Here is a 23,543-nt window from a genome sequence, read left to right as displayed (position 1 = left end):
AAATCCCGGCTCCGCCACTTGTCAGCTGGGTGACTTTGGGCAAGTCACTTCACTTCTCTGGGCCTCAGTTCCCCCATCTGGAAAATGGGGATGAAGACTGTGAGCCCCACGTGGGACAACCTGATCACCTTGTAATCTCTCCAGCGCTTAGAACAGTGCCTGGCACATAGTAAGCGCTTAATAAATGCCATCGTCATCATAGTGGGGGAGAAGTCACTGAGCATTTCCAATTCCACGCCGTGGCCGGCCCTCCGGAGGGTAGTTAATCGGGCCAGGCCAGCTCCAACCCCCCGCAAGCCCACACGCGAGACCAAAGAGCCGCCGAAAGGCAGGCCCCCCCGACCGTGGCGGCCCGGGCCCAGAGTCCCGTGACTAACTGTTGCTTTTGCATCTTCCCCTATTCCCCCTCTGCCCAATCCCACGGGGTTGGCCGGGCGCTTCCTCCTACAGCGGCGTTTGGAGATTCCCAGCCGGAGGTCAAACCTTCGCTGCCAGCGGCTCTGGAGGGCCCGAGTGACGGCGACAGTCCTGTTCGTTCGAGGTTTAAAAACAATTACAAAATTACAAAGCGGCAGCAACCAATGCACGCCCCTGCATGCAGCCCGCCCGCCCGCCCATCGTGTCTGTCTCTGCTGTACTGAGGTGTTTTTTACATTTAAAAAAAGAAAAAGGGGGGAAAAAAGTGGTTTATAAAATGAAATCGATACCCGCCGATACGTTTTAAACCACCTGCAGCCCCAGGGCTAGCAAGAGGTGGGAGTTTGAGCGCCCGCCCTGGTCTTTAACGCCAGGCCCGCGGGGAGCGAGCCCGGGCTAGGGCCACCGCGGACTTCGGGTGGCCGGCCAGGAACTGTGACGCCGACGCTGCTCGGGGGCTGCGCAGCCACCGGCAGGGTCGCCCCTGGGGACCCCCACAGCCCCAGGAGGGGCTGGCTCCGCCCCGTCTTCTGGGAACGGCGTTCTTCTTCGGGACACGCACGGGAGCCCGGAAGGAGGGTCAGACGTCCGATGCTCGAAGCTTATTTTTTCCCTTCCTGGGAGAGAGAGCAGCATCCCCGGGCAGCTGCGGCAGCAAAGGTGGTGCCGAGCTACGGCGGGAGCAGCGTCTTGTGACCGGGATTTTGTTGTACTGTTCCATTTAGCGTAGGCAGGAGACTTGGTGCTGCAGAAATGTGTCCACTAGGAAGCATACAAGGAACCTGATATTAGTCTGGTATGCACTCACTCACTCACTCACTCACTCACTCATCCATTTCTATAGGATGCACAAATAGCGTGGGGCTGGACGCCGAAGCCCGGCCCCCACAGCTGGGAAGGGGCAGCCAGTGGCGGGCACTTTGCTTTGTGTTTGTTCTCTTGTGATCTGATGAGGTGCTGTGCCTTAGGCCGGTGCCTGCCCCCCTCGCCCTCCAACTGCCTTTGACAGTCTCATTTCTGTGCTGATCTGAATGGTGTTTGTCTTGCTTTTCATGGTGATGACCGCCCCCTGCACCAACACCCCCGCTCCCCTTTGGCCCTTAGCTGGGCCTGGAGTCTCACTGCAGGGTGTCCCCACTGGGGAGAGCATAAGATGAGAAGGGAGGCTTGTTTCTGTGCCCCTAGCTTGCACCCGGGGGGGCTGCCTCCCTTTCCACCGGTTCTCTCGCTGCCTTCCATCTCTTCCTCTCTTGGGGAGGTTGGCTTGAATGATTCCTGCCCTGGAAGGTGTCCCTCGTCCGGGGTCCCAGGGGAGAAGACCCTCTCTGCTGACCAACAAGGGCTCAGAGTTGCTGCTGGGGAGTTTTCCTGGGTCATCCCCCTTTCCTTTCCGACGGACACCCGCGGAGAAGAGGTGCCTGGGCTCCCAGCCCCTCCCTCGGCTTCTCCTAGCACCCCAGGGGAGTCGCCAAGGGAAAGAACTGCACCTCAAGCAGAGGGAGGGGAAATGACCTAGATTTTTCCCCAGCTCGCCTCCTTTTGTCCCGGGATCGCCTGCGCCGATCCCTGCGCCTTTCCAGGGAAGGTGAGTGAGCCCCAGAATTCCTTGAACTTCTTCAGGGAGGAAGAAGCGGTGAGCCAAGGGGGAAGAGGGGGGTAGGTCTGGTACTTGAACCCGAAGCCAGGAGGCGAGCAGAACGACAGACCCTCGTGCTTCAGTTCGGTCAGGATCAGAGGTGCAATTTGTTCTCTCCCCAGCTCTTCCCTCGGATTGGGCTTTTCCAAGTCCCTTCTTTCTCTCCCCTTTCCCCACTTCCCTCCCTGCCCCATCTTGCTACGCACTCCACGACTCCCAACGCGCATAGGCCACTCCACGGCAGGGTTTGGTTTGGCAGTCTCGGAGACAAACAGTCTTTAAATAAACACAAACTCCAGCTTGGTATGACCACCCAAGACCCATTTCCTCTGAGCATTCTCTCTCTCCTCTTCTGGGGCTACGTCAGCATCTATAGAAATAGAGATTATTAAAAGATCACCTTTTAAACGGGAAATGGAAGGCATTTGATGCAGAATTTTTGCATGACGACATAGAAATAATTTAAAAAATAGCTAGTGTTTGTTCTGAATGTTGGTAGACCCTTCATAGCTTTGTTACAATGAAACCTTGAACTGAAGATATTTAATAAAATAACATTTAAACAGTCTACGGGATTACTGATCTGGGGGTCTCGGGGATGTTGGAAAAAAAGGAGGCCGGGTTCGGGTTCTGTTGAATGTCTTATCTGTAGCTGTAGAGAGATAAAGGGAGGGAGGAAGGAAGAAGGGGCTCAGAAGATACTGGGGAAAATGATAGAGAAGGGAGAATTTTGAGAAAGAAAAAGGAGAGATGAGATCTGGCAGAAGTTAAGGTCGGGGAAGAGGTGATAGGAGAGGGGTGAAGTACAGAAGATATAGGATAAGAAATAGAACTGTTGAAACTTTGCGCCCCATGTGGGACAGGGACTTTGCCTGATTTTCTTGTATCCACCTCAGCAATTAGTACAGTGCTTGGCACAGAGTAAGTGCTTAACAAGTTCATTCATTCATTCATTCAATCGTATTTATTGAGCACTTACTGTGTGCAGAGCACTGTACTAAGCGCTTGGGAAGTACAAGTTGGCAACATAAAGAGACAGTCCCTACCCAACAGCGGGCTCCCAGTCTAGAAGGGGGAGACAGACAACAAAACAAAACATTAACAAAATAAAATAAATAGAATAAATATGTACAAAGAAAATAGAGTAATAAATACATACAAACATATATACAGGTACTATAGAGGCGGTGTGGCCTAGGGAAAGAGCACAGGCTTTGGAGTCAGAGGACCTGATCCCGATGCCCCGACTTGTCTGCTGTATGACCTTGGGTAAGTCACTTAACTTCTCTGTGCCTCAGTTCCCTCATCTTCAAAATGGGGATTCAATACCTGTTCTTTCCTCGAGGTAGACTGTGAGCCCCATGGGGGGCCTGACTGTCTTGTATCTACCCTGGGGCTTAGTTCAGTGCTTGGCACATAGTAAGCGCTTAACAAATGTCAATTGTTACCATTTTAAAAAGCTGGGGGGAGGCTGGAAGGGTGAGAGAGATAAGGATGATGACGACGAAGGTATTAAGCACTTACTAGGTGCCAAGCACTGTTCTAAGTGCTAGGGTAGAAACAAGGTAATCAGGTTGTCCCATGTGGGCCTCGCAGTCTTCATCCCCGTTTTCCAGATGAGGTAACTGAGGCACAGGGAAGTGACTTGCTCAGAGTCGCACAGCTGACAAGTGGCGGAGCCGGGATTAGAACCCACGACCTCTGACTCCCAAGCCCGTGCGCTTTCCACTAAGCCACGCTCCTAAGCAGGGAGGATGAGAGAGGAGTGGAAAGGAAGAGATGGGATGGATGGGGAGGGGTAAAAGGATGGGTGGAAAATGGGGAAATGGGGTAAATAGAAGATGGTGGAAGGAGGGGAGGATCTGAGAATCTTATCCCATCAGAACGGGTCCGGGAGCATAGCTGCCCCTTATTTTGTAGTTCATTCATTCATTCGTATTTATTGAGCACTTACTGTGTGCAGAGCACTGTACTAAGCGCTTGGAAAGTACAATAGTAGTTCCGTCGTGCCATCCAAAATGGCTAAATCAGTGGTATTTAGTGAGCACCTACTATATTCATTCAATCGTATTTATTGAGCGCTTACTGTGTGCAGAGCACTGTACTAAGCGCTTGGGAGAGCAAGATACCACAGAATGAGTGAACATTTTCCCTGCCCATAACGAGCTTTCGGTCTCGAGGGCTGGCCCTGCTTTGGGCTTGTGGAGAATCGATGACCATGGTGTCTCTCCCTTCTAGGCCGTGAGCCCGTTGTTGGGTAGGGATTGTCTCTATCTGTTGCCGAATTGTAATAATAATAATAATAATAATGGCATTTGTTAAGCGCTTACTATGTGCAAAGCACTGTTCTAAGCGCTGAGGGGGATATAAGTTGATTAGGTTGTCCCACGGGGGGCTCACAGTCTCCATCCCCATTTGACAGACGAGGGAACTGAGGCTCAGAGAAGTGACTTGCCCAAGTTCACACAGCAGACGTGTTGGAGTCGGAATTAGAACCCGTGACCTCTGACTCCCAAGCCCGGGCTCTTTCCACTGAGCATGCTGTCTTCTCCCAAGCGCTTAGCACAGTGCTCTGCACAAAGTAAGCACTGAATAAATACGACTGAATGAATGAATGAATGAATGGCAACCAGGGGCTACCAAAGTGGGAGGGGGACGACATGGCCGTTGGGGTGGAGGAAGAGGCTGCTTCTCATCATCAATCGTATTTATTGAGTGCTTACTGTGTGCAGAGCACTGTACTAAGCGCTTGGGAAGTACAAGTTGGCAACATATAGAGACAGTCCCTACCCAACAGTGGGCTCACAGTCTAAAAGGGGGAGACAGAGGACAAAACCAAACATACTAACAAAATAAAATAGAATAGATATGTACAAGTAAAATAGAGTAATAAATATGTACAAACATATATACAGGTGCTGTGGGGAAGGGAAGGAGGTAAGATGGGGGGATGGAGAGGAGGACGAGGGGGAGAGGAAGGAAGTGGCTCAGTCTGGGAAGGCCTCCTGGAGGAGGTGAGCTCTCAGTAGGGCTTCTCTTCGCTCCCCTTCCTCAGGGGCAGCAGCCATTGCTGCTGGAATTCACTTATTCATTCAATCGTATTTAATGAGCGCCTACTGTGTGCAGAGCACTGTACTAAGCGCTTGGGAAGTAGAATGGCTTCTGCCTCTTTTCCCCCCGTGCTCTTCCCGCTCCTTTTCTCTCTCTGTGTGTCTGTGTGCCCGTGCCCTGTTTGGCTCTTGGCCCGCCCGGCCCTGGCTGGTCTATGGGTAGGGGCCGTCTCTATATGTTGCTGACTTGTACTTCCCAAGCGCTTAGTACAGTGCTCTGCACACAGTAAGCGCTCAATAAATATGATTGAATGAATGAATGAATGAATGGTTTCTGCGCTGTGCCCGGCGCCGTGGATCGAGGCCTGGGCCGTGACCTTCGCGAGGGCGGCTGCGTGTGTCCGACGGCCAACTGAGGCATCGTCGGCGTCCCTGGGCCCCGCCAGTGGTTCAGCCAGGTCTGCCAATAATAATAATAATAATAATAATAATAATAATAATAATGGCATTTATTAAACACTTACGATGTGCAAAGCACTGTTCTAAACGCTGGGGAGGTTACGAGGTGATCAGGTTGCGTGGCTCAGTGGGAAGAGCACAGGCTTTGGAGTCAGAGGTCATGGGTTTGAAGCCCAGCTCCGCCACATGTCTGCTGTGTGACCTTGGGCAAGTCACTTACCTTCTCTGAGCCTCAGTGACCTCATCTGTAAAATGGAGATGAAGACTGTAAGCCCTCGCATGGGACAACCTGATCACCTTGTAACCGCCCCCCCCACTCCCAGCGCTTTGCACACAGTAAGCACTTAACAAATGCCATCATTTTTTTGAATCCCCATTTTACAGATGAGGTAACTGAAGCACAGAGAAGTTAAGGGAGTTACCCAAAGTCACACAGCAGACATGCGGCGGAGCTGGGATTTGAACCCATGACCTCTGGCTCCAAAGCCCGTGCTCTTTCCACTGAGCCACGCTGCTTCTCATAAATAATAATAATGATGGCATTTATTAAGCGCTTACTACGTGCAAAGCGCTGTTCTAAGTGCTGGGGAGGTTACAAGGTGATAAGGTTGTCCCACGGGGGGCTCACAGTCTTCATCCCCATTTTATATATATATATGTTATATATATATAATGGCATTTATTAAGCGATTACTATGCGCAGAGCACTGTTCTAAGCGCTGGGGAGGTTACAAGGTGATCAGGTTGTCCCACGGGGGGCTCACAGTCTTCATCCCCATTTTACAGATGAGGTAAATGAGGCCCAGAAAAGTGAAGTGACTTGCCCAAAGTCACCCAGCTGACAATTGGCAGAGTCAGGATTTGAACCCATGACCTCTGATTTCAAAGCCCGGGCTCTTTCCACTGAGCCATGCTGCTTCTCTACTTGAACTTCCCAGGCGCATAGTACAGTGCTCTGCACACAGTAAGCGCTCAATAAATACGATTGAATGAATAAATCCCCATCCCCCCCGCCTTACCTCCTTCCCCTCCCCACAGCACCTGTATATGTTTGTACGTATTTATTACTCTATTTATTTATTTATTTTACTTGTACATATCTATTCTATTTATTTTATTTTGTTAATATGTTTTGTTTTGTTCTCTGTCTCCCCCTTCTAGACTGTGAGCCCACTGTTGGGTAGGGACCGTCTCTCTATGTTGCCAAATTGTACTTCCCAAGCGCTTAGTACAGTGCTCTGCACACAGTAAGTGCTCAATAAATACGATTGAATGAATGAATAATAATAATAATAATGATGGCATTTGTTAAGCGCTTACTATGTGCAAAGCACTGTTCTAAGCACTGGGAGGTTACAAGGTGATCAGGTTGTCCCACGGGGGGCTCACAGTCTTCATCCCCCTTTTACAGATGAGGTAACTGAGGCACAGAGAAGTGAAGTGACTTGTCCAAAGTCACACAGCTGACAATTGGCAGAGCCGGGATTTGAACCCACGACCTCTGACTCCAAAGCCCGTGCTCTTTCCACTGAGTCACGCTGCTTCTCATGAATGAGTATGCATATATATATATACATACATATATATACACATACATACATATACATATCTAATGGTATTTATTAAGTGCTTATTATGTGCAGAGCACTGTTCTAAGCGCTGGGGAGGTTACAAGGTGATCAGGTTGTCCCACGGGGGGCTCCCAGTCTTCATCCCCATTTTCCAGATGAGGTCACTGAGGCCCAGAGAAGTGAAGTGACTTGCCCAAGGTCATTCGTTCATTCACTCAATCGTATTTATTGAGTGCTTCCTGTGTGCAGAGCACTGTACTAAGCCCTCGGGAAGTACAAGTTGGGTCACCCACCTGCCAAGCGGCAGGGGTCGGGATTAGAACCCACGACCTCTGACTGCCGAGCCCGGGCTCTTTCTACTGAGCCACGCTGCTTCTCCGCCCGCGCCCCCCCGCCCCCCCCGCCGGATCAATCAATCAATCAATCAATCGTATTTACTGAGCACTTACTGTGTGCAGAGCACTGCACTAAGCGCTTGGGAAGTCCAAGTTGGCAACATATAGAGACGGTCCCTACCCAACAGTGGGCTCACAGTCTAGAAGGGGGAGACAGACAACAAAACCAAATATACTAACAAAATAAAACAAATAGAATAGCTTTGGACAAGTAAAATAAATAGAGTAATAAATATGTACAAACATATATACATCTATACAGGTGCTGTGGGGAAGGGAAGGAGGTAAGGCGGGGGGGATGGAGAGGGGGACGACGGGGAGAGGAAGGAAGGGGCTCAGTCTGGGAAGGCCTCCTGGAGGAGGTGAGCTCTCAGCAGGGCCTTGAAGGGAGGAAGAGAGCTAGCTTGGCGGAGGGGCAGAGGGAGGGCATTCCAGGCCTCAATCAATCAATCAATCAATCGTACTTATTGAGCGCTTACTGTGTGCAGAGCACTGCAGTAAGCACTTGGGAAGTCCAAGTTGGCAACATCTAGAGACAGTCCCTACCCAACAGCGGGCTCACACTCCAGAAGTGGGGGACGGAGAACAAAACCCAACATACTAACAAAATAAAATAAATAGAATAGATAGGTACAAGTAAAATAGAGTAATAAATATGTACAAATATATATACAGGTGCTGTGGGGAAGGGAAGGAGGTAAGACGGGGGGATGGGGAGGGGGACGAGGGGGAGAGGAAGGAAGGGGCTCAGTCTGGGAAGGCCTCCTGGAGGAGGTGAGCTCTCAGCAGGGCCTTGAAGGGAGGAAGAGAGCGAGCTTGACGGATGGGCAGAGGGAGGACATTCCAGGCCTCAATCAATCAATCGTATTTATTGAGCGCTTACTGTGTGCAGAGCACTGCACTAAGCGCTTGGGAAGGACAAGTCGGCAACATCTAGAGACGGTCCCTACCCAACAGCGGGCTCACACTCCAGAAGGGGGGGGGGGGACGGAGAACCAAACCCAACACATTAGCAAAATAAAATAAATAGAATAAACGTGTATAAATGAAATAAATGAGTAATAAATATGTACAAACAAACATACAGACTGTGAGCCCACTGTTGGGTAGGGACCGTCTCTATATGTTGCCAACTTGTACTTCCCAAGCGCTTAGTACAGTGCTCTGCACATATTAAGCGCTCAATAAATACGATTGATGATGATGATAGATACAGGTGCTGTGGGGAAGGGTCCCGCCGATGGTTCGACACCCCCCCCGGGCCCCGCCTAATGGTTCGGCCGGGTCCGCCCCCCCCTCCAGGCCCGCCGATGGTTCGGTCCTCCGGGCCCCTTCAATGGTTCGATCCCCCCCCCCGGACCCCGCCTAATGGTTCGGCCGGGTCCGCCCCCCCCTCCAGCCCCGCCGATGGTTCGGCCCTCCGGGCCCCTCCGAAGGTTCTATCCCCCCCGGGCCCCGCCGATGGTTCGGCCGGGTCCGCCCCCCCCCTCCAGCCCCGCCGATGGTTCGGCCCACCGGGCCCCTCCAATGGTTCGATCCCCCCCCCGACCCCGCCTAATGGTTCGGCCGGGTCCGCCCCCCCCATCCCTCCCTGTCTGTGGTCCGCTCCGCCGCCGCCCGGACCGTACCATCGTCGCCCCTCTGGGGGGGGGCTCCCGGGTCCCGGCGGGGGCCCCGGCGGGCGGAGGGCGCGGGCGGGCGGGCGGACGGGCGGACGGGGCCGAGGGTACGGACACAGGGTGGGCGGCTGGCGGGCGGAGGGGCCGGGGCGGGCGGGGCGCCGTCCGCGGGCGGCCGCGGGGGGTCCGTCCCCCCCTCCGCCGGCGGGGGCAGTGGTCGCGCCCGGCGGCGGGCTCGCGGCCCGATGGCGGAGCCCGGGGAGCCCAGGGACGCCGCCCGGCCCCAGCGGTGGGTGAGCGTCTCCCCTCCCCTCCTCTCCTTTCCCTTCCCTCCCCGGACCCCCAATATGCTTACCTTAATAATCACCATGATCAATCAAATCCATCGTATTTATTGAGCGCTTACAGTGTGCAGAGCACTGGGCTGAGCGCTTGGGAAGCCCAAGTTGGCAACATCTAGGGACAGTCCCTACCCAACAGTGGGCTCACAGTCTAAAAGGATGATCAATCAATCGTATTTATTGAGCGCTGACTGTGTGCAGAGCACTGGGCTGAGCGCTTGGGAAGCCCAAGTTGGCAACATAGAGAGACGGTCCCTACCCAACAGTGGGCTCACAGTCTAGAAGGTTGCTCAATCAGTCGTATTCTGTGTGCAGAGCACTGTATTAAGCGCTTGGGAAGCCCAAGTTGGCAACATAGACAGTCCCTACCCAACTGTGGGCTCACGGTCTAAAAGGATGATCAGTCAATCGTATTTATTGAGCGCTGACTGTGTGCAGAGCACTGGGCTGAGCGCTTGGGAAGCCCAAGTTGGCAACATAGACAGTCCCTACCCAACTGTGGGCTCACAGTCTAAAAGGATGATCAGTCAATCGTATTTATTGAGCGCTGACTGTGTGCAGAGCACTGGACTGAGCGCTTGGGAAGCCCAAGTTGGCAACATAGACAGTCCCTACCCAACTGTGGGCTCACAGTCTAAAAGGATGATCAATCAATCGTATTTATTGAGCGCTTACTGTGTGCAGAGCACTGGACTGAGCGCTTGGGAAGCCCAAGTTGGCAACATAGACGGTCCCTACCCAACTGTGGGCTGACGGTCTAAAAGGTTGATCAATCAGTCGTATTTATTGAGCGCTGACTGTGTGCAGAGCACTGTATTAAGCGCTTGGGAAGCCCAAGTTGGCAACATAGAGAGACGGTCCCTACCCAACAGTGGGCTCACAGTCTAAAAGGATGATCAATCAATCAATCAGTCGTATTTATTGAGCTCTTACTGTGTGCAGAGCACTGGACTGAGCGCTTGGGAAGCCCAAGTTGGCAACATAAGAGAGACGGTCCCTACCCAGCAGTGGGCTCACAGTCTAAAAGGATGATCAATCAATCAATCGTTTTTATTGAGCGCTTACAGTGTGCAGAGCACTGGACTGAGCGCTTGGGAAGCCCAAGTTGGCAACATGGAGAGACGGTCCCTACCCAACAGTGGGCTCACAGTCTAAAAGGATGATCCATCAATCAATCATTCGTATTTATTGAGCGCTTACTGTGTGCAGAGCACTGGACTGAGCGCTTGGGAAGCCCAAGTTGGCAACCTATAGAGACGGTCCCTACTCAGCAGCGGGCTCACAGTCTAAAAGGATGGTCAATCAATCATATTTATTGAGTGCTGACTGTGCGCAGAGCACTGGACTAAGCGCTTGGGAAGCCCAAGTTGGCAACCTACAGAGACGGTCCCTACCCAGCAGTGGGCTCACAGTCTAAAAGGATGATCAATCAATCGTATTTATTGAGCACTGACTGTGCGCAGAGCACTGGACTGAGCGCTTGGGAAGCCCAAGTTGGCAACCTAGAGAGACGGTCCCTACCCAACAGTGGGCTCACAGTCTAAAAGGATGATCAATCAATCAGTCAATCGTATTTGTTGAGCGCTTACTGTGTGCAGAGCACTGTATTAAGAGCTTGGGAAGCCCAAGTTGGCAACATATGGAGACGGTCCCTACCCGACAGTGGGCTCGCAGTCTAAAAGGACGATCAATCAATCGTATTTATTGAGCACTGACTGTGTGCAGAGCACTGGACTAAGCGCTTGGGAAGCCCAAGTTGGCAACATATAGAGACAGTCCCTACCCAACTGTGGGCTCACAGTCTAAAAGGATGATCAATCAATCAATCGTATTTATTGAGCGCTTACTGTGTGCAGAGCACTGGGCTGAGAGCTTGGGAAGCCCAAGTTGGCAACCTAGAGAGACGGTCCCTACCCAACAGTGGGCTCACAGTCTAAAAGGATGATCAATCAATCAGTCAATCGTATTTGTTGAGCGCTTACTGTGTGCAGAGCACTGTATTAAGCGCTTGGGAAGCCCAAGTTGGCAACATATGGAGACGGTCCCTACCCGACAGTGGGCTGGCAGTCTAAAAGGATGATCAATCAATCGTATTTATTGAGCGCTGACTGTGTGCAGAGCACTGGACTAAGCGCTTGGGAAGCCCAAGTTGGCAACATAGAGAGACGGTCCCTACCCAACAGTGGGCTCACAGTCTAAAGGGATTGATTGGTAGCCACTGGAGATTTTTGAGGAGGTGAGTGATATGCCCAAAGCGTTTCTGGACAAAGATAATCCGGGCAGCAGCATGAAGTATGGGCGCCTACTGTGTGCAGAGCACTGGACTAAGCGCTTGGGAAGCCCAAGTTGGCAACATAGAGAGACGGTCCCTACCCAACAGTGGGCTCACAGTCTAAAAGGATGATCAATCAATCAATCGTATTTATTGAGCGCTTACTGTGTGCAGAGCACTGGACTAAGCGCTTGGGAAGTCCAAGTTGGCAACATATAGAGACAGTCCCTACCCAGCAGTGGGCTCACAGTCTCCAAGGGGGAGACAGAGAACAAACCCAAACATACTAACAAAATAAAATAAATGGTGATGATGATGGCAATTATTAAGCGCTTACTATGTGCCAAGCCCTGTTCTAAGCGCTGGGGCGGTTACAGGCTAATCGGGTTGGCCCACGGGTAGAGAAGCAGCGTGGCTCAGTGGAAAGTGTACGGACTTTGGAGACAGAGGTCATGGCTCCGCCACTCGTCAGCTAGGAGACTGTGAGCCCACTGTTGGGTAGGGACTGTCTCCATATGTTGCCGACTTGTACTTCCCAAGCGCTCAGTACAGTGCTCTGCACGCAGTAAGCGCTCAATAAATATGATTGATTGATTGATTGACGTTGGAGTCAGAGGTCATAGGTCCGCCACTTGTCAGCTGGGTGACTTTGGGCAAGTCACTTCACTTCTCCGGGCCTCAGTTCCTTCATCTGGAAAATGGGGATTAAGATTGTGAGCCCCCCGTGGGACAACCTGATCACCTTGTAGCCTCCCAGCGCTTAGAACAGTGCTTGGCACAGAGTAAGCGCTTAATACGTGCCATCATTATTATTATTATTATTATTCACCCCCCATTTTACAGATGAGGTCAGTGAGGTCCATTATTATTCATAATAATAATGAGAAGCAGCTTGGCTCCGTGGGAAGAGCCCGGGCTTGGGAGGCAGAGGTCGTGAGTTTGAATCCCACCCCCTCCACTTACCAGCTAGGTGACTTTGGGCAAGTCACTTTTAATCTCTGGGCCTCATCTGTCAAGTGGGGATGAACCTGTACTTCCCAAGCGCTTAGTACAGTGCTCTGCACACAGTAAGCGCTCAATAAATAAGATTGATTGATTGATTGATTGATTGATTGAAGACTGGGAGCCCCACGTGGGACAACCTGATCACCTTGTATCTCCCCCAGCGCTTAGAACGGTGCTTGGCACAGAGTAAGCGCTTAACAAATACCATCATTATTACTCTAATCCCGGCCCCTCCGCTTGTCAGCTGGGTGACTTTGGGCAAGTCATTTCACTTCTCTGTGCCTCAGTTCCCTCATCTGTCAAATGAGGAACCTGCTGACCTTGTATCTCCCCCAGCGCTTAGAACAGTGCTTGGCACAGAGTAAGCGCTTAACAAATACCATCATTATTATTCTAATCCCGGCCCCTCCGCTTGTCAGCTGGGTGACTTTGGGCAAGTCATTTCACTTCTCTGTGCCTCAGTTCCCTCATCTGTCAAATGGGGAACCTGCTGACCTTGTATCTCCCCCAGCGCTTAGAACAGTGCTTGGCACAGAGTAAGCGCTTAACAAATACCATCATTATTATTCTAATCCCGGCCCCTCCACTTGTCAGCTGGGTGACTTTGGGCAAGTCATTTCACTTCTCTGTGCCTCAGTTCCCTCATCTGTCAAATGGGGAACCTGCTGACCTTGTATCTCCCCCAGCGCTTAGAACAGTGCTTGGCACAGAGTAAGCGCTTAACAAATACCATCATTATTGTTCTAATCCCGGCCCTGCCGCTTGTCAGCTGGGTGACTTTGGGCAAGTCACTTCTCTGTGCCTCAGTTCCCTCATCTGTCAAATGGGGAACCTGCTGACCTTGTATCTCCCCCAGCGCTTAGAACAGTGCTTGGCACAGAGTAAGCGCTTAACAAATACCATCATTATTGTTCTAATCCCGGCCCTGCCGCTTGTCAGCTGGGTGACTTTGGGCAAGTCACTTCTCTGTGCCTCAGTTCCCTCATCTGTCAAATGGGGAACCTGCTGACCTTGTATCTCCCCCAGCGCTTAGAACAGTGCTTGGCACAGAGTAAGCACTTAACAAATACCATCATTATTATTCTAATGCTGGCCCTGCCGCTTGTCAGCTGGGTGACTTCGGGCAAGTCACTTCTCTTTGCCTCAGTTCCCTCATCTGTCAAATGGGGATGAAGACTGGGAGCCCCACGTGAGACAACCTGATCACCTTGTATCTCCCCCAGCGCTTAGAACAGTGCTTGGCACAGAGTAAGCGCTTAACAAATACGGTCATTATTATTCTAATCCCAGCCCTGCTGCTTGTCAGATGGGTCAATTCTCTGTGCCTCAGTTCCCTCATCTGTCAAATGGGGATGAAGACCGTGAGCCCCATGGGGGGCAACCTGATCACCTTGTATCCCTCCCCAGTGCTTAGAACAGTGCATAGCGCCTAAAAATGCCATCGTTATTATTATTGTTATTATTAAGCACTTACTATGTACCAAGTACCGTTCTAAGCGCCGGGGGAGATACCAAGCGATCAGGTGGTCCCACATTAGACTCACAGTCTTAATCCCCATTTTACAGCCGAGGTCACTGGGGCCCAGAGAAGTGAAGTGAGTTGCCCAAAGCCACATAGCTAGTCAGTGGCGGAGACAGAATTAGAACCCACGACCTCCGACTCCCAAGCCCGGGCTCTTTCCACTGAGCCACGCCCCCAATTCCCACTCCCATCCCTCGCCGGTCAAACCGTAGGAGGCACAAGGGAAGGAGAGAGAGTCCGGGGGGGCTTTGGCTGTGGGTGAGAGATGCAGGAGGGGAAGAGATTTTCCAAGCGCTTAATTCAGTGCTCTGCACACAGCAAGCGCTCAATAAATACAATTGAACGAATGAATGAAAAGAGGGAGACCCCACTATTTAGGGAGCGCGATCGCGAGCCTCAGACTGTGTCCATCATCTCCCCGTGGCGTAGTGGAAAGAGCACGGGCTTGGAAGTCAGAGGTCGTGGGTTCTAATCCCGTCTCCGCCACTGGCCAGCTGTGTGACCTTGGGCAAGTCACTTGACTTCTCTGTGCCTCAGTTCCCTCATCCGTAAAATGGGGATTAAGACGGTGAGCCCCACGTGGGATCACCTGATTACCTTGTATCTACCCCAGCACTTAGAACAGTGCTCAGCACATAGTAAGTGCTTAACAAATGCCATTATTATTATTATTATTATTGTTATTATTAATAATAACCCCAGCCCCGCCCTGGAAGCCCTCCTTCTCTAGGCTAAGGGAGGACGCCGTGGAACGTCCCACTTGGCATCGCTCAGGTTCATCATCATCATCATCATCAATCGTATTTATTGAGCGCTTACTGTGTGCAGAGCACTGTAGTAAGCGCTTGGGAAGTACAAATTGGCAACATATAGAGACAGTCCCTACCCAACAGTGGGCTCACAGTCTAAAAGGGGGAGACGGAGAACAAAGCCAAGCATACTAACAAAATAAAATAAATAGAATAGATATGTACAAGTTAAATAAATAAATAAATAGGGTAATAAATATGTACAAACATATATACATATAGGTTCAGCGGGCTGGTCTTCCGGCCCAGCTTATTCATCTCTCCCAGGGCCCTATGGAGTGACCCGTCCTAGAGGACGTCGTCGCTGCTGCCGTCTCCTCCTCCCCGGACACCGAACGGAGAGGTGAGAGGAGAACGGCAGGCGGAGGTCTCCGGGGATGTCGGGAAGGAGAGACGTCCGGTGACTTGGGACCGGGAAGCTGGCGGGAAGGGTGCCGATCCGTTGCCTCCCCCCGCTTCCTGGACGTTTCTGCCCGGCTGTGTTTACTGTGGACACGTGGGGCTGCAGGGTCAGGGCCGTTGGCGTTGTGGACGGCAAACTGTGAGAGTTGTGCAAGATAAGTCGAGCTGAGAGATAAGTCGAGTCCCGTGTTCTGCTATCTGTCACTGGAAGGGGCGCGGGGCTTCCGGGGGCGTGCCGGGGGCCGCGAGCCAACTTTTCCGGCTACAGTGACCGGAGCGCTTGCCGGACATCCGCTCAGTCGAGATCTCGGAGCTCTCGCTGGAACGAGCTCGGTGTTTCGCCTCAGGTGCCGCGCTCGACCCGTAACTCGGAACTGGAAGGGAGGCCCGTTGGGGTCCCAGAAATCGGTCCCCCAGTATAGACCTTCGGGGTGCTGGGCGGAGCTGGGTGAGAGGTCATCCTGGGGGTGGTCAGAGACGTTCGAATCCTGGCCGGGGAGATTCTCAGCCTGGGGAGTCCCCTTCGCCTGCGTACGTAGGGATGGAAGGAGCCGAGCGGGCCGTAAGGACGGAGCGGGGTGCGAGGGAGCTCGAGGGCAGGGGAAAGAGTCCAATTCTCACGGTTTGCTCCACTGACACAACTTGGTCTTGCAGGTGTTGGGGCCCCCTGGGGACTCCATGGGGGTCCAGGCAACTGAGCCGGGCCGCCCTCCCGTCCCCACGTGAGCTCACCTGTCGGCTGAAGGAGCTGAAAAGAGCGGGAAACGATGGGCCGGGGGGCCATGGTCACTTGAAGCCGATGAGACCCGCTTGGCCTCCCCTTGCTGCCCCAACTGCCTGCTGAAGGAGCACGTCCCTACACGCCTCCCCCTCTCTGAGGAAAGATACCACCTCCTGCCCCTCCTGTCCTTTTCTCCCACCCTTCCGCTCTCTCTCCCTCCCTTCCACCCCGCGCCCCCCTTCCATGGTCCCAGGGATCCCGAACCCCATCCTCCTCCTCCTCTTCCTCCTTCGGCTCACCATGCATCAGCTGTGGAAGGTAGTGCGACCTGCCCGGCCGCCGGAGCTGCATCGCCTGGTGCTGCTACTTATCGCCTTCAGCCTTTTGTCCATGGCTTTCCTGGCCTATTACGTATCGACCAGTCCCAAGGCCAAGGAGCCCCTGCCCCTCCCCCTGGGGGACTGCAGCAGCGGCGGGGCGGCGGGCTCTGCCCCGGCCAGGCCGCCTCCGCCGCCCCCCCCGCCCCCCGCGGCCCTCGGAGCCCGCCCGCACGGAGCCCGTGGTGCTGGTGTTTGTGGAGAGCGTCTACTCGCAGCTGGGCCAGGAGATTGTGGCCATTCTGGAATCCAGCCGCTTCCGCTACAGCACGGAACTGGCGCCGGGCCGGGGCGACATGCCCACCCTGACCGAGCAGGCCCGGGGCCGCTACGCCCTGGTGGTCTACGAGAACCTGCTCAAGTACGTTAACCTGGACGCCTGGAGCCGGGAGCTGCTGGACCGCTACTGCGTGGAGTACGGCGTGGGCATCATCGGCTTCTTCCGTGCCCACGAGCACAGCCTGCTCAGCGCCCAGCTCAAGGGCTTTCCGCTCTTTCTGCACTCCAACCTAGGGCTGCGGGACTACCAAGTTAACCCGTCCGCGCCCCTCCTGCACCTCACCAGACCCAGCCGGCTGGAGCCCGGACCGCTGCCCGGCGACGACTGGACCGTGTTCCAGTCCAACCACAGCACTTACGAGCCGGTGCTGCTGGCCAGCCCGAGGCCCGCAGAGTCCCCCGAGCCCGGCCCCCGCCGCGCCCGGCTGCCCACCGTGGTGCAGGACCTGGGGCTCCACGACGGCATCCAGCGGGTGCTCTTCGGCCACGGCCTGGCCTTCTGGCTGCACAAGCTCGTCTTTGTGGATGCCATCGCCTACCTCACGGGCAAACGGCTCTGCCTGGCCCTCGACCGCTACCTGCTCGTGGATATCGATGACATCTTCGTGGGCAAGGAAGGCACCCGCATGAAGGTGGCTGACGTTGAGGTCAGTGGCGCTCTGGGCTTCCCCCGGCCGCCGCCACCCGTACCCTCCCTGGGCCGACCTCGGATGACCCTCCGTCTCCCACCTGGGTGACCCCCGCCTCCCCTTCTTCGCCTTACGCGCTCCCTGACGGGAACAGAACCGTCCCTCCCTTCCTGCCCCGTCTCTCCCCCACCCGCCCCAATTAGGTCCTGTCGACCTCTCCTCTTTACCGGCCCCTTCCCCTCAGGCCCTGCTGGCCACCCAGACCAAACTGAGGAACCTGGTGCCCAACTTCACCTTCAACTTGGGCTTCTCGGGCAAATTCTACCACACAGGTGAGTCCCCTTGCCGCCCCCGGCCCGGGGCATCGGCCGCCTTCTGTCCGAGAGTGGGAGGAGGCGGTCCACGGACTAACTCGGGGGGATGTCTGGGGCTCGGTGGTGAGATGGGAGAGGGAGGCCGACCACGGTGGCGGTCTCGCCCCGGACGCGGGCGGCCAGCGTTGCTAGTATCTGGAGGCCGAGGGCAGTTGGGTGTGTCTGGTGTGTAGCGGAGGAGCGGGCGATGAGGGAGGCCGGGTGGTCTGTGTTGGCGGCCACAGGGACCGAGGAGGAGGATGCCGGAGATGACATGCTGCTGCAGCATCGGAAGGAGTTCTGGTGGTTCCCGCACATGTGGAGCCACATGCAGCCGCACCTTTTCCACAACGGCTCCGTCCTGGCTGACCAGATGCGGCTCAACAAACAGTTCGCGCTGGTGAGATTGACGGCGATCACCCCTGGCCCCCAGCCTGTCTGACCCGCCCCGATCCCACCCCAACCCGATCACCTCCACCCCGCTACAGCGCTCGACTCGTATTAAACGGTTATCGAACGCCGCCGTCGTAATCGTTTCCACCTCCCGACGGGGGACGGGACCAGTCCCGTGCCCTTCGGTCAGCTCCTTCCTCAGCCCCTGGCTCCGGCGCCAGCCCCGAGACGAACGGCTGTGCCTGCGTTCCAGGAGCACGGGATTCCCACGGATCTGGGGTACGCGGTGGCCCCCCACCACTCGGGCGTCTATCCCATCCACACGCAGCTGTACGAGGCTTGGAAGTCCGTGTGGGGCATCCGGGTGACCAGCACGGAGGAGTATCCCCACCTCCGCCCAGCCCGCTACCGGCGTGGCTTCATCCACAACGATATCATGGTAAAGAGGAGTCCATCCCACTGCCCCCGACTCTCCGACCCCCAGCTCCGCATCCCTGACCCTGGGCCCTCAGGACCTCATCCTGCCACCCCGACTTGCCAGTCTGTATTCAGACCACCCACTAGCACAGCTTCTTCTGTGTGGCCTCGGGCAAGTCACTCGACCTCTCCGTGCCCTGGTGACCTCATCTGTAAAATGGGGATTAATAAAAATAATGGCATTTATTAAGCGCTTACTATGTGCCAAGCACTGTTCTAAGCTCTGGGGAGGTTACAAGGTGATCGGGTTGTCCCACGGGGGGCTCACAGTCTTAATCCCCATTTTACGGATGAGGGAACTGAGGCTCGGAGAAGTGACTTGCCCACAGTCACACAGCTGACAAGTGGCAGAGCCGGGATTTGAACCCATGACCTCCGACTCCAAAGCCCGGCCTCTTTCCACCGAGCCACGCTGCTTCTGCAGATTAAGACTGCAGGCCCCATGTGGGACAGGGATTGGGTCCAACCCGATTATCTTGTATCTACCCCAGTACATAGCTTTTCACAGATACCGCAATTGCTATTATTACCGGAGATCCCGCCCCCCGGAGACCCTCCACACCCTTCCCTCTGCGTCCCCCCAGTCCACTTCCCCCTCTCTCTCTCTCTCTCTCCTGCCTTGGACGCAGGTGCTGCCGCGGCAGACGTGTGGACTCTTCACTCACACCATCTTCTACAACGAGTATCCCGGGGGCTCCCACGAGCTGGACCGCAGCATCCGGGGCGGAGAGCTGTTCCTGACGGTGCTCTTGAACCCAGTACGGAGGGGCCCCGCGAGGGGAGAAAGCGGGAGGGGGAAGCGCCGCCGAATCTGAAACGGGGGGCCGCCGAGGTCCGACGCTGAACCGTGGACGGGTCTCCCGTGCAGATCAGCATCTTCATGACACACCTGTCCAACTACGGGAACGACCGTCTGGGGCTGTACACGTTTGAGAGCCTGGTGCGGTTCCTGCAGTGCTGGACTCGCCTGCGCCTGCAGACCCTACCCCCTGCGCCTCTGGCCCGCAAGTACTTTGACCTCTTCCCCCAGGAGCGCAGTCCCCTCTGGCAGGTCAGGGAACGGGGAATTAGGCCTGGCTGGGAGAGAAGGGAGATGGGGGGGCCCTTTAGGAACCGCCCTCCTCGTGCTCCCTCCCCAGAGCCCCTGCGACGACAAGCGGCACAAAGACATCTGGTCCAAAGAGAAAACCTGCGACCGACTCCCCAAGTTCCTCATCGTGGGGCCCCAGAAAACAGGTAATCGGTTTAAGCTCTTCAGACCCCGGGAGCTCATTTTCCTCGGTGAAGACCCCCGACCCGCGGCCCATCCCCGGAGGTCACCCACCCCTTTCCCCACACCGTCTCTCAACGCCCCTCTCCCTCCGCGTTCCCGGGAGGGGAATGTACCAAGCGGTGAGCCGCAGCGGCGGGGGGCCCTCGGAGTCCCTACCGCTTGCGACCCTGGTGCTGGCGTGATGGTGGCTGGTGATCTGAGAGGGTAGAGCGAGAAGAACGCGGGGCCTGGGCATTGGAAGGACCTGGGTTCTTATCCCGGCTCTGCCGCTTGTTAGCCGTGTGACCTTGGGCAAGTCACTTCTCTGAGTCTCATCTGTAACGGGGATTAAGACCCTGAGCCCCATGTGGTGCCACCCCAGCGCTCAGCGTAAGCGCCTAACCCAAAAAAAGCATGTGACAGGTGCTGATTTTCCCTTAGGTTTTGGCCCTGACACCTGGACCCACAGACCCCAGCCCCTCCCGTCCCCCTGAAACCCTTCGATCTCCAGGTGCCTGCCTCCTCTCTCTTTTTCCTCCCCTACAGGAACAACAGCTGTGCATTTCTTTCTGAGCCTGCACCCTGCCGTGACCAGTAGCTTCCCTAGTCCCAGCACCTTTGAGGAGATCCAGTTCTTCAGCGGTCCCAACTACCATAAGGGCATTGACTGGTGAGGCTGGAAGCCCTGCATCCCCTCCTTCTCAGAGCATTGGGTCACGGGGGAAGGTCCTGGGAGTCACTACCCTCCCTGAGCAGGGAACGCTCCCCTTTTCAGATGCTTCAGCTGTCCCCCTCTCTTCCTTCCCTCAAAACGTTCCTCCGTCGACCCCAGCTCCCCGGAGTCCCCTCCGGCAACGCCCCTGCATCCCTCTGTCCGCTTTGTCTTGTCTGTGACCCACGCGGGCCTCCTGCGCTTCCCCACCAGGTACATGGACTTCTTCCCCATCCCTTCCAACGCCAGCACCGACTTCCTGTTCGAGAAGAGCGCCAACTACTTCGACGCGGAGTCCGTGCCCCGGCGGGGTGCCGCCCTCCTGCCCCGTGCCAAAATCATCACCGTGCTCATCAACCCCGCCGACCGTGCCTATTCCTGGTACCAGGTCTGCATGCTGGGGACGGAGGACCGGGGCCGAGGGGCTAGGAAGCCGGGGGCGGGCCACCGGGTAGCCGGCGGGACCTGGGAGAAGCCAGAGGAAGGGAAGTCAAGGAAGGGGTAGGATGTGGGGAGGAAAACAACGGGGGCCCGGCCAGACTAGCTCTGAAGTCCCCCGGGAATCCCGGGAGGAACTGTGGAGCGCCGTGCCGGGCGGAAGCTCCTGGACAGCCTCGTCCTCTGACCGTCTTGAAATGACAGATGGGGCCCGGGCCGGTCGTCGACACTTTGGAACTGGAAACCAGCGTGTAGGGCTCGATTGCGGGGCTGGAGGTGTGCGTGGTGCCCCCCCCACCCCGACCTCTCTCCACCCTGCCGACTGTGTCCCCGCTGGGGCCGGGGGGCGGCAAACCCCCCAGTCGGACGGACGAAATCCGTTAACGGACGGAGCGGCCACAGCGTAGCTCTGGCCGGAGGCCGGCAGGAAGCGGCCAGCGGGGTGGCGGGATGGGGCGCTTCCCGGCCCTAGTTGGCCGACCATTCTCAAGTTTCCCCCCGAGCCGGTCTCCCGCGGAAGGCGTCGATGGAGTTGTAGATGGGGGTCGTCCTGGCATCCCTGGGGGCTGGTGCGGGTCAGTCAGTGGGGGCGGGCACGTGAGCTGAGCCCGGTCGGGACCCTGGGTTGGGAAGGGGGCATCTCCGGGGACCGGCCGGGCTGACCCGAGCTCACCCCCCGCCCCTCAGCACCAACGAGCCCACGGAGACCCTGCGGCTGTGAACTACACCTTCCAGCAGGTGATCTCGGCCTCGCCTCAGGCCCCCCCAGCGCTGCGGGCCTTGCAAAGCCGCTGTCTTCTCCCGGGCTGCTACTCCACCCACTTGCAGCGATGGCTCACCTACTACCCTTCCGGCCAGGTAGTGCCCAGGGCCGCCGGGGCCCGGTAACCGATCCCTGGGGCAGGCGCCGGAGGCCCTCTGCTTCACGAGGGGCTGTGGGGTGGGACTTGAGGTACCCGGGGAGCGTGGCCCTGGGGTGGCTTGGTCGGTCACGTCGTCCTTCCCGCAGTTGCTGATTGTGGACGGGCAGTTGCTGCGCACGAATCCCGCCGCGTCCATGGAGACTATTCAGAAGTTCCTGGGCATCACTCCGCTCGTCAACTACACCCAGGCCCTCAGGTGAGGGACGGCGGGACGCACATCCTCAGGGCTCCGGGGCACCCCCGGGGACAGGCGGCCGAGCGTGCACGGGGGATGAGGTCGCGGTGCCAACGCTGCGATCCGCTCGCTCCCTTCCCGCCGTGCTTCAGCCCGTAAGGAACCACCTAATAGATCCTATCGATAAGGGAACACCGCACTAGGAGCCCGAGCGTCCCGGCCCCCGTCCTCGCGGTTGGCCCTCTCTCCGTTCCGTTATCCTCTGTGGCGTTATTCTGCCGCCAGACTTCCCCGTTCCTCCCTGTAGGTTTGATGAGGCGAAGGGTTTCTGGTGCCAGGCGCTGGAAGGGGGAAAGACCCGCTGCCTGGGAAAAGGCAAAGGGCGGAGATACCCGGACATGGATGCCGCAGTAAGTGGTTTTCGCCCCTTTCCGGGGACCTATCCCTCTCCCTCGGTTCCCGCTCCTACACCGGCCTCCGACACCGTCTCTCTTGCCCCTGACAGTCCCGCCTCCTCCTCGTGGACTTTTTCCGGGACCACAACATCGAACTTTCGAAGCTGCTGAGCCGGCTGGGGCAGCCGCTGCCCTCTTGGCTGCGCGAGGAGCTGCAGCGCTTTGGCTGGGGCTGAGTCGGTCCCCCGTGGGAGCCCGGGGGCCCCGGGGGAGACATGGGGCCGGGCCGGCAGGCGGGGGGACGCCGCCCTCCTCCTCCCTCTCCCCTCTACCTCAGAGCTCACTGGGGCCCTGTTGGGGCAGGGGGCCGGAGGTCCCAGGGGAGAGGGCTCTGAGTCTCCTCTCCCCGGGGTTCTGGGCCCTAGGAACACGGAGTTTGGGTTTGGGCTCTTCCCCGACCCCTCCCCACCCCCTGCTAGCTGCAGTCGTCCTCTCGTTGAGCTCAAGCCCCTCATCTCTTTTCTTCCATGCAGAAGGGACGCCCTCTCCCTATGGACCTGAGGCCTGGGAGTTTGGTTGTGGGGGCTTCGTGCTACCCCGTAAACCGGTGGCGGCGGTGGTGGTGGCGGTGGTGGGAGGCGGGGGGGATCCTCTCCCCGACCCCCTCGTGGGTGCACGTCGGTATGCGTCCGTTGGACTCGCGGGCAAGCGAGGGGTGGTGGAAGCCCCGGCCTCCCTAGTGTCATTCACATTGAATGTGGACGAGGCCGGACGGCAGCTCGTGGAATTGAGCGCGGGGGCCTGAGACGGGAACCCCGATCCCGGCCCCGCTGAACGTCCTAAATAAAACCACCTTATTTTTCGATCCCGTGTGATTGGCGCCGGCGGGGACGGGGGTCTGGACTCACGCCTCGAGGAGAG

The 23,543-nt window shown here is 56.1% G+C and overlaps 1 protein-coding gene across 1 annotated transcript; it reads left to right on the top strand.

Annotated features, from left to right (window-relative positions):
- The first annotated feature begins 16,508 nt into the window (after window positions 1-16,508).
- NDST2 (N-deacetylase and N-sulfotransferase 2) lies at window positions 16,509-23,485 on the top strand. Its single transcript, XM_038744320.1, is given in 14 exon segments — window positions 16,509-16,732; window positions 16,734-17,522; window positions 17,749-17,836; window positions 18,103-18,257; window positions 18,504-18,689; window positions 19,357-19,485; window positions 19,596-19,778; window positions 19,867-19,963; window positions 20,526-20,649; window positions 20,905-21,079; window positions 21,817-21,987; window positions 22,139-22,248; window positions 22,535-22,637; window positions 22,733-23,485. Coding segments are annotated over 14 exon segments (2,649 nt in total). The 5' UTR covers window positions 16,509-16,519; the 3' UTR covers window positions 22,859-23,485.
- Window positions 23,486-23,543: the final 58 nt, after the last annotated feature.

The sequence above is a fragment of the Tachyglossus aculeatus genome, chromosome 3 (assembly GCF_015852505.1).
Source record: "Tachyglossus aculeatus isolate mTacAcu1 chromosome 3, mTacAcu1.pri, whole genome shotgun sequence".
In the NCBI taxonomy this organism is placed as follows: Eukaryota; Metazoa; Chordata; class Mammalia; order Monotremata; family Tachyglossidae; genus Tachyglossus; species Tachyglossus aculeatus.
The sequence above is the reverse complement of the archived record's forward strand: the minus strand, read 5'-3'. Positions and strand labels throughout refer to the sequence as shown.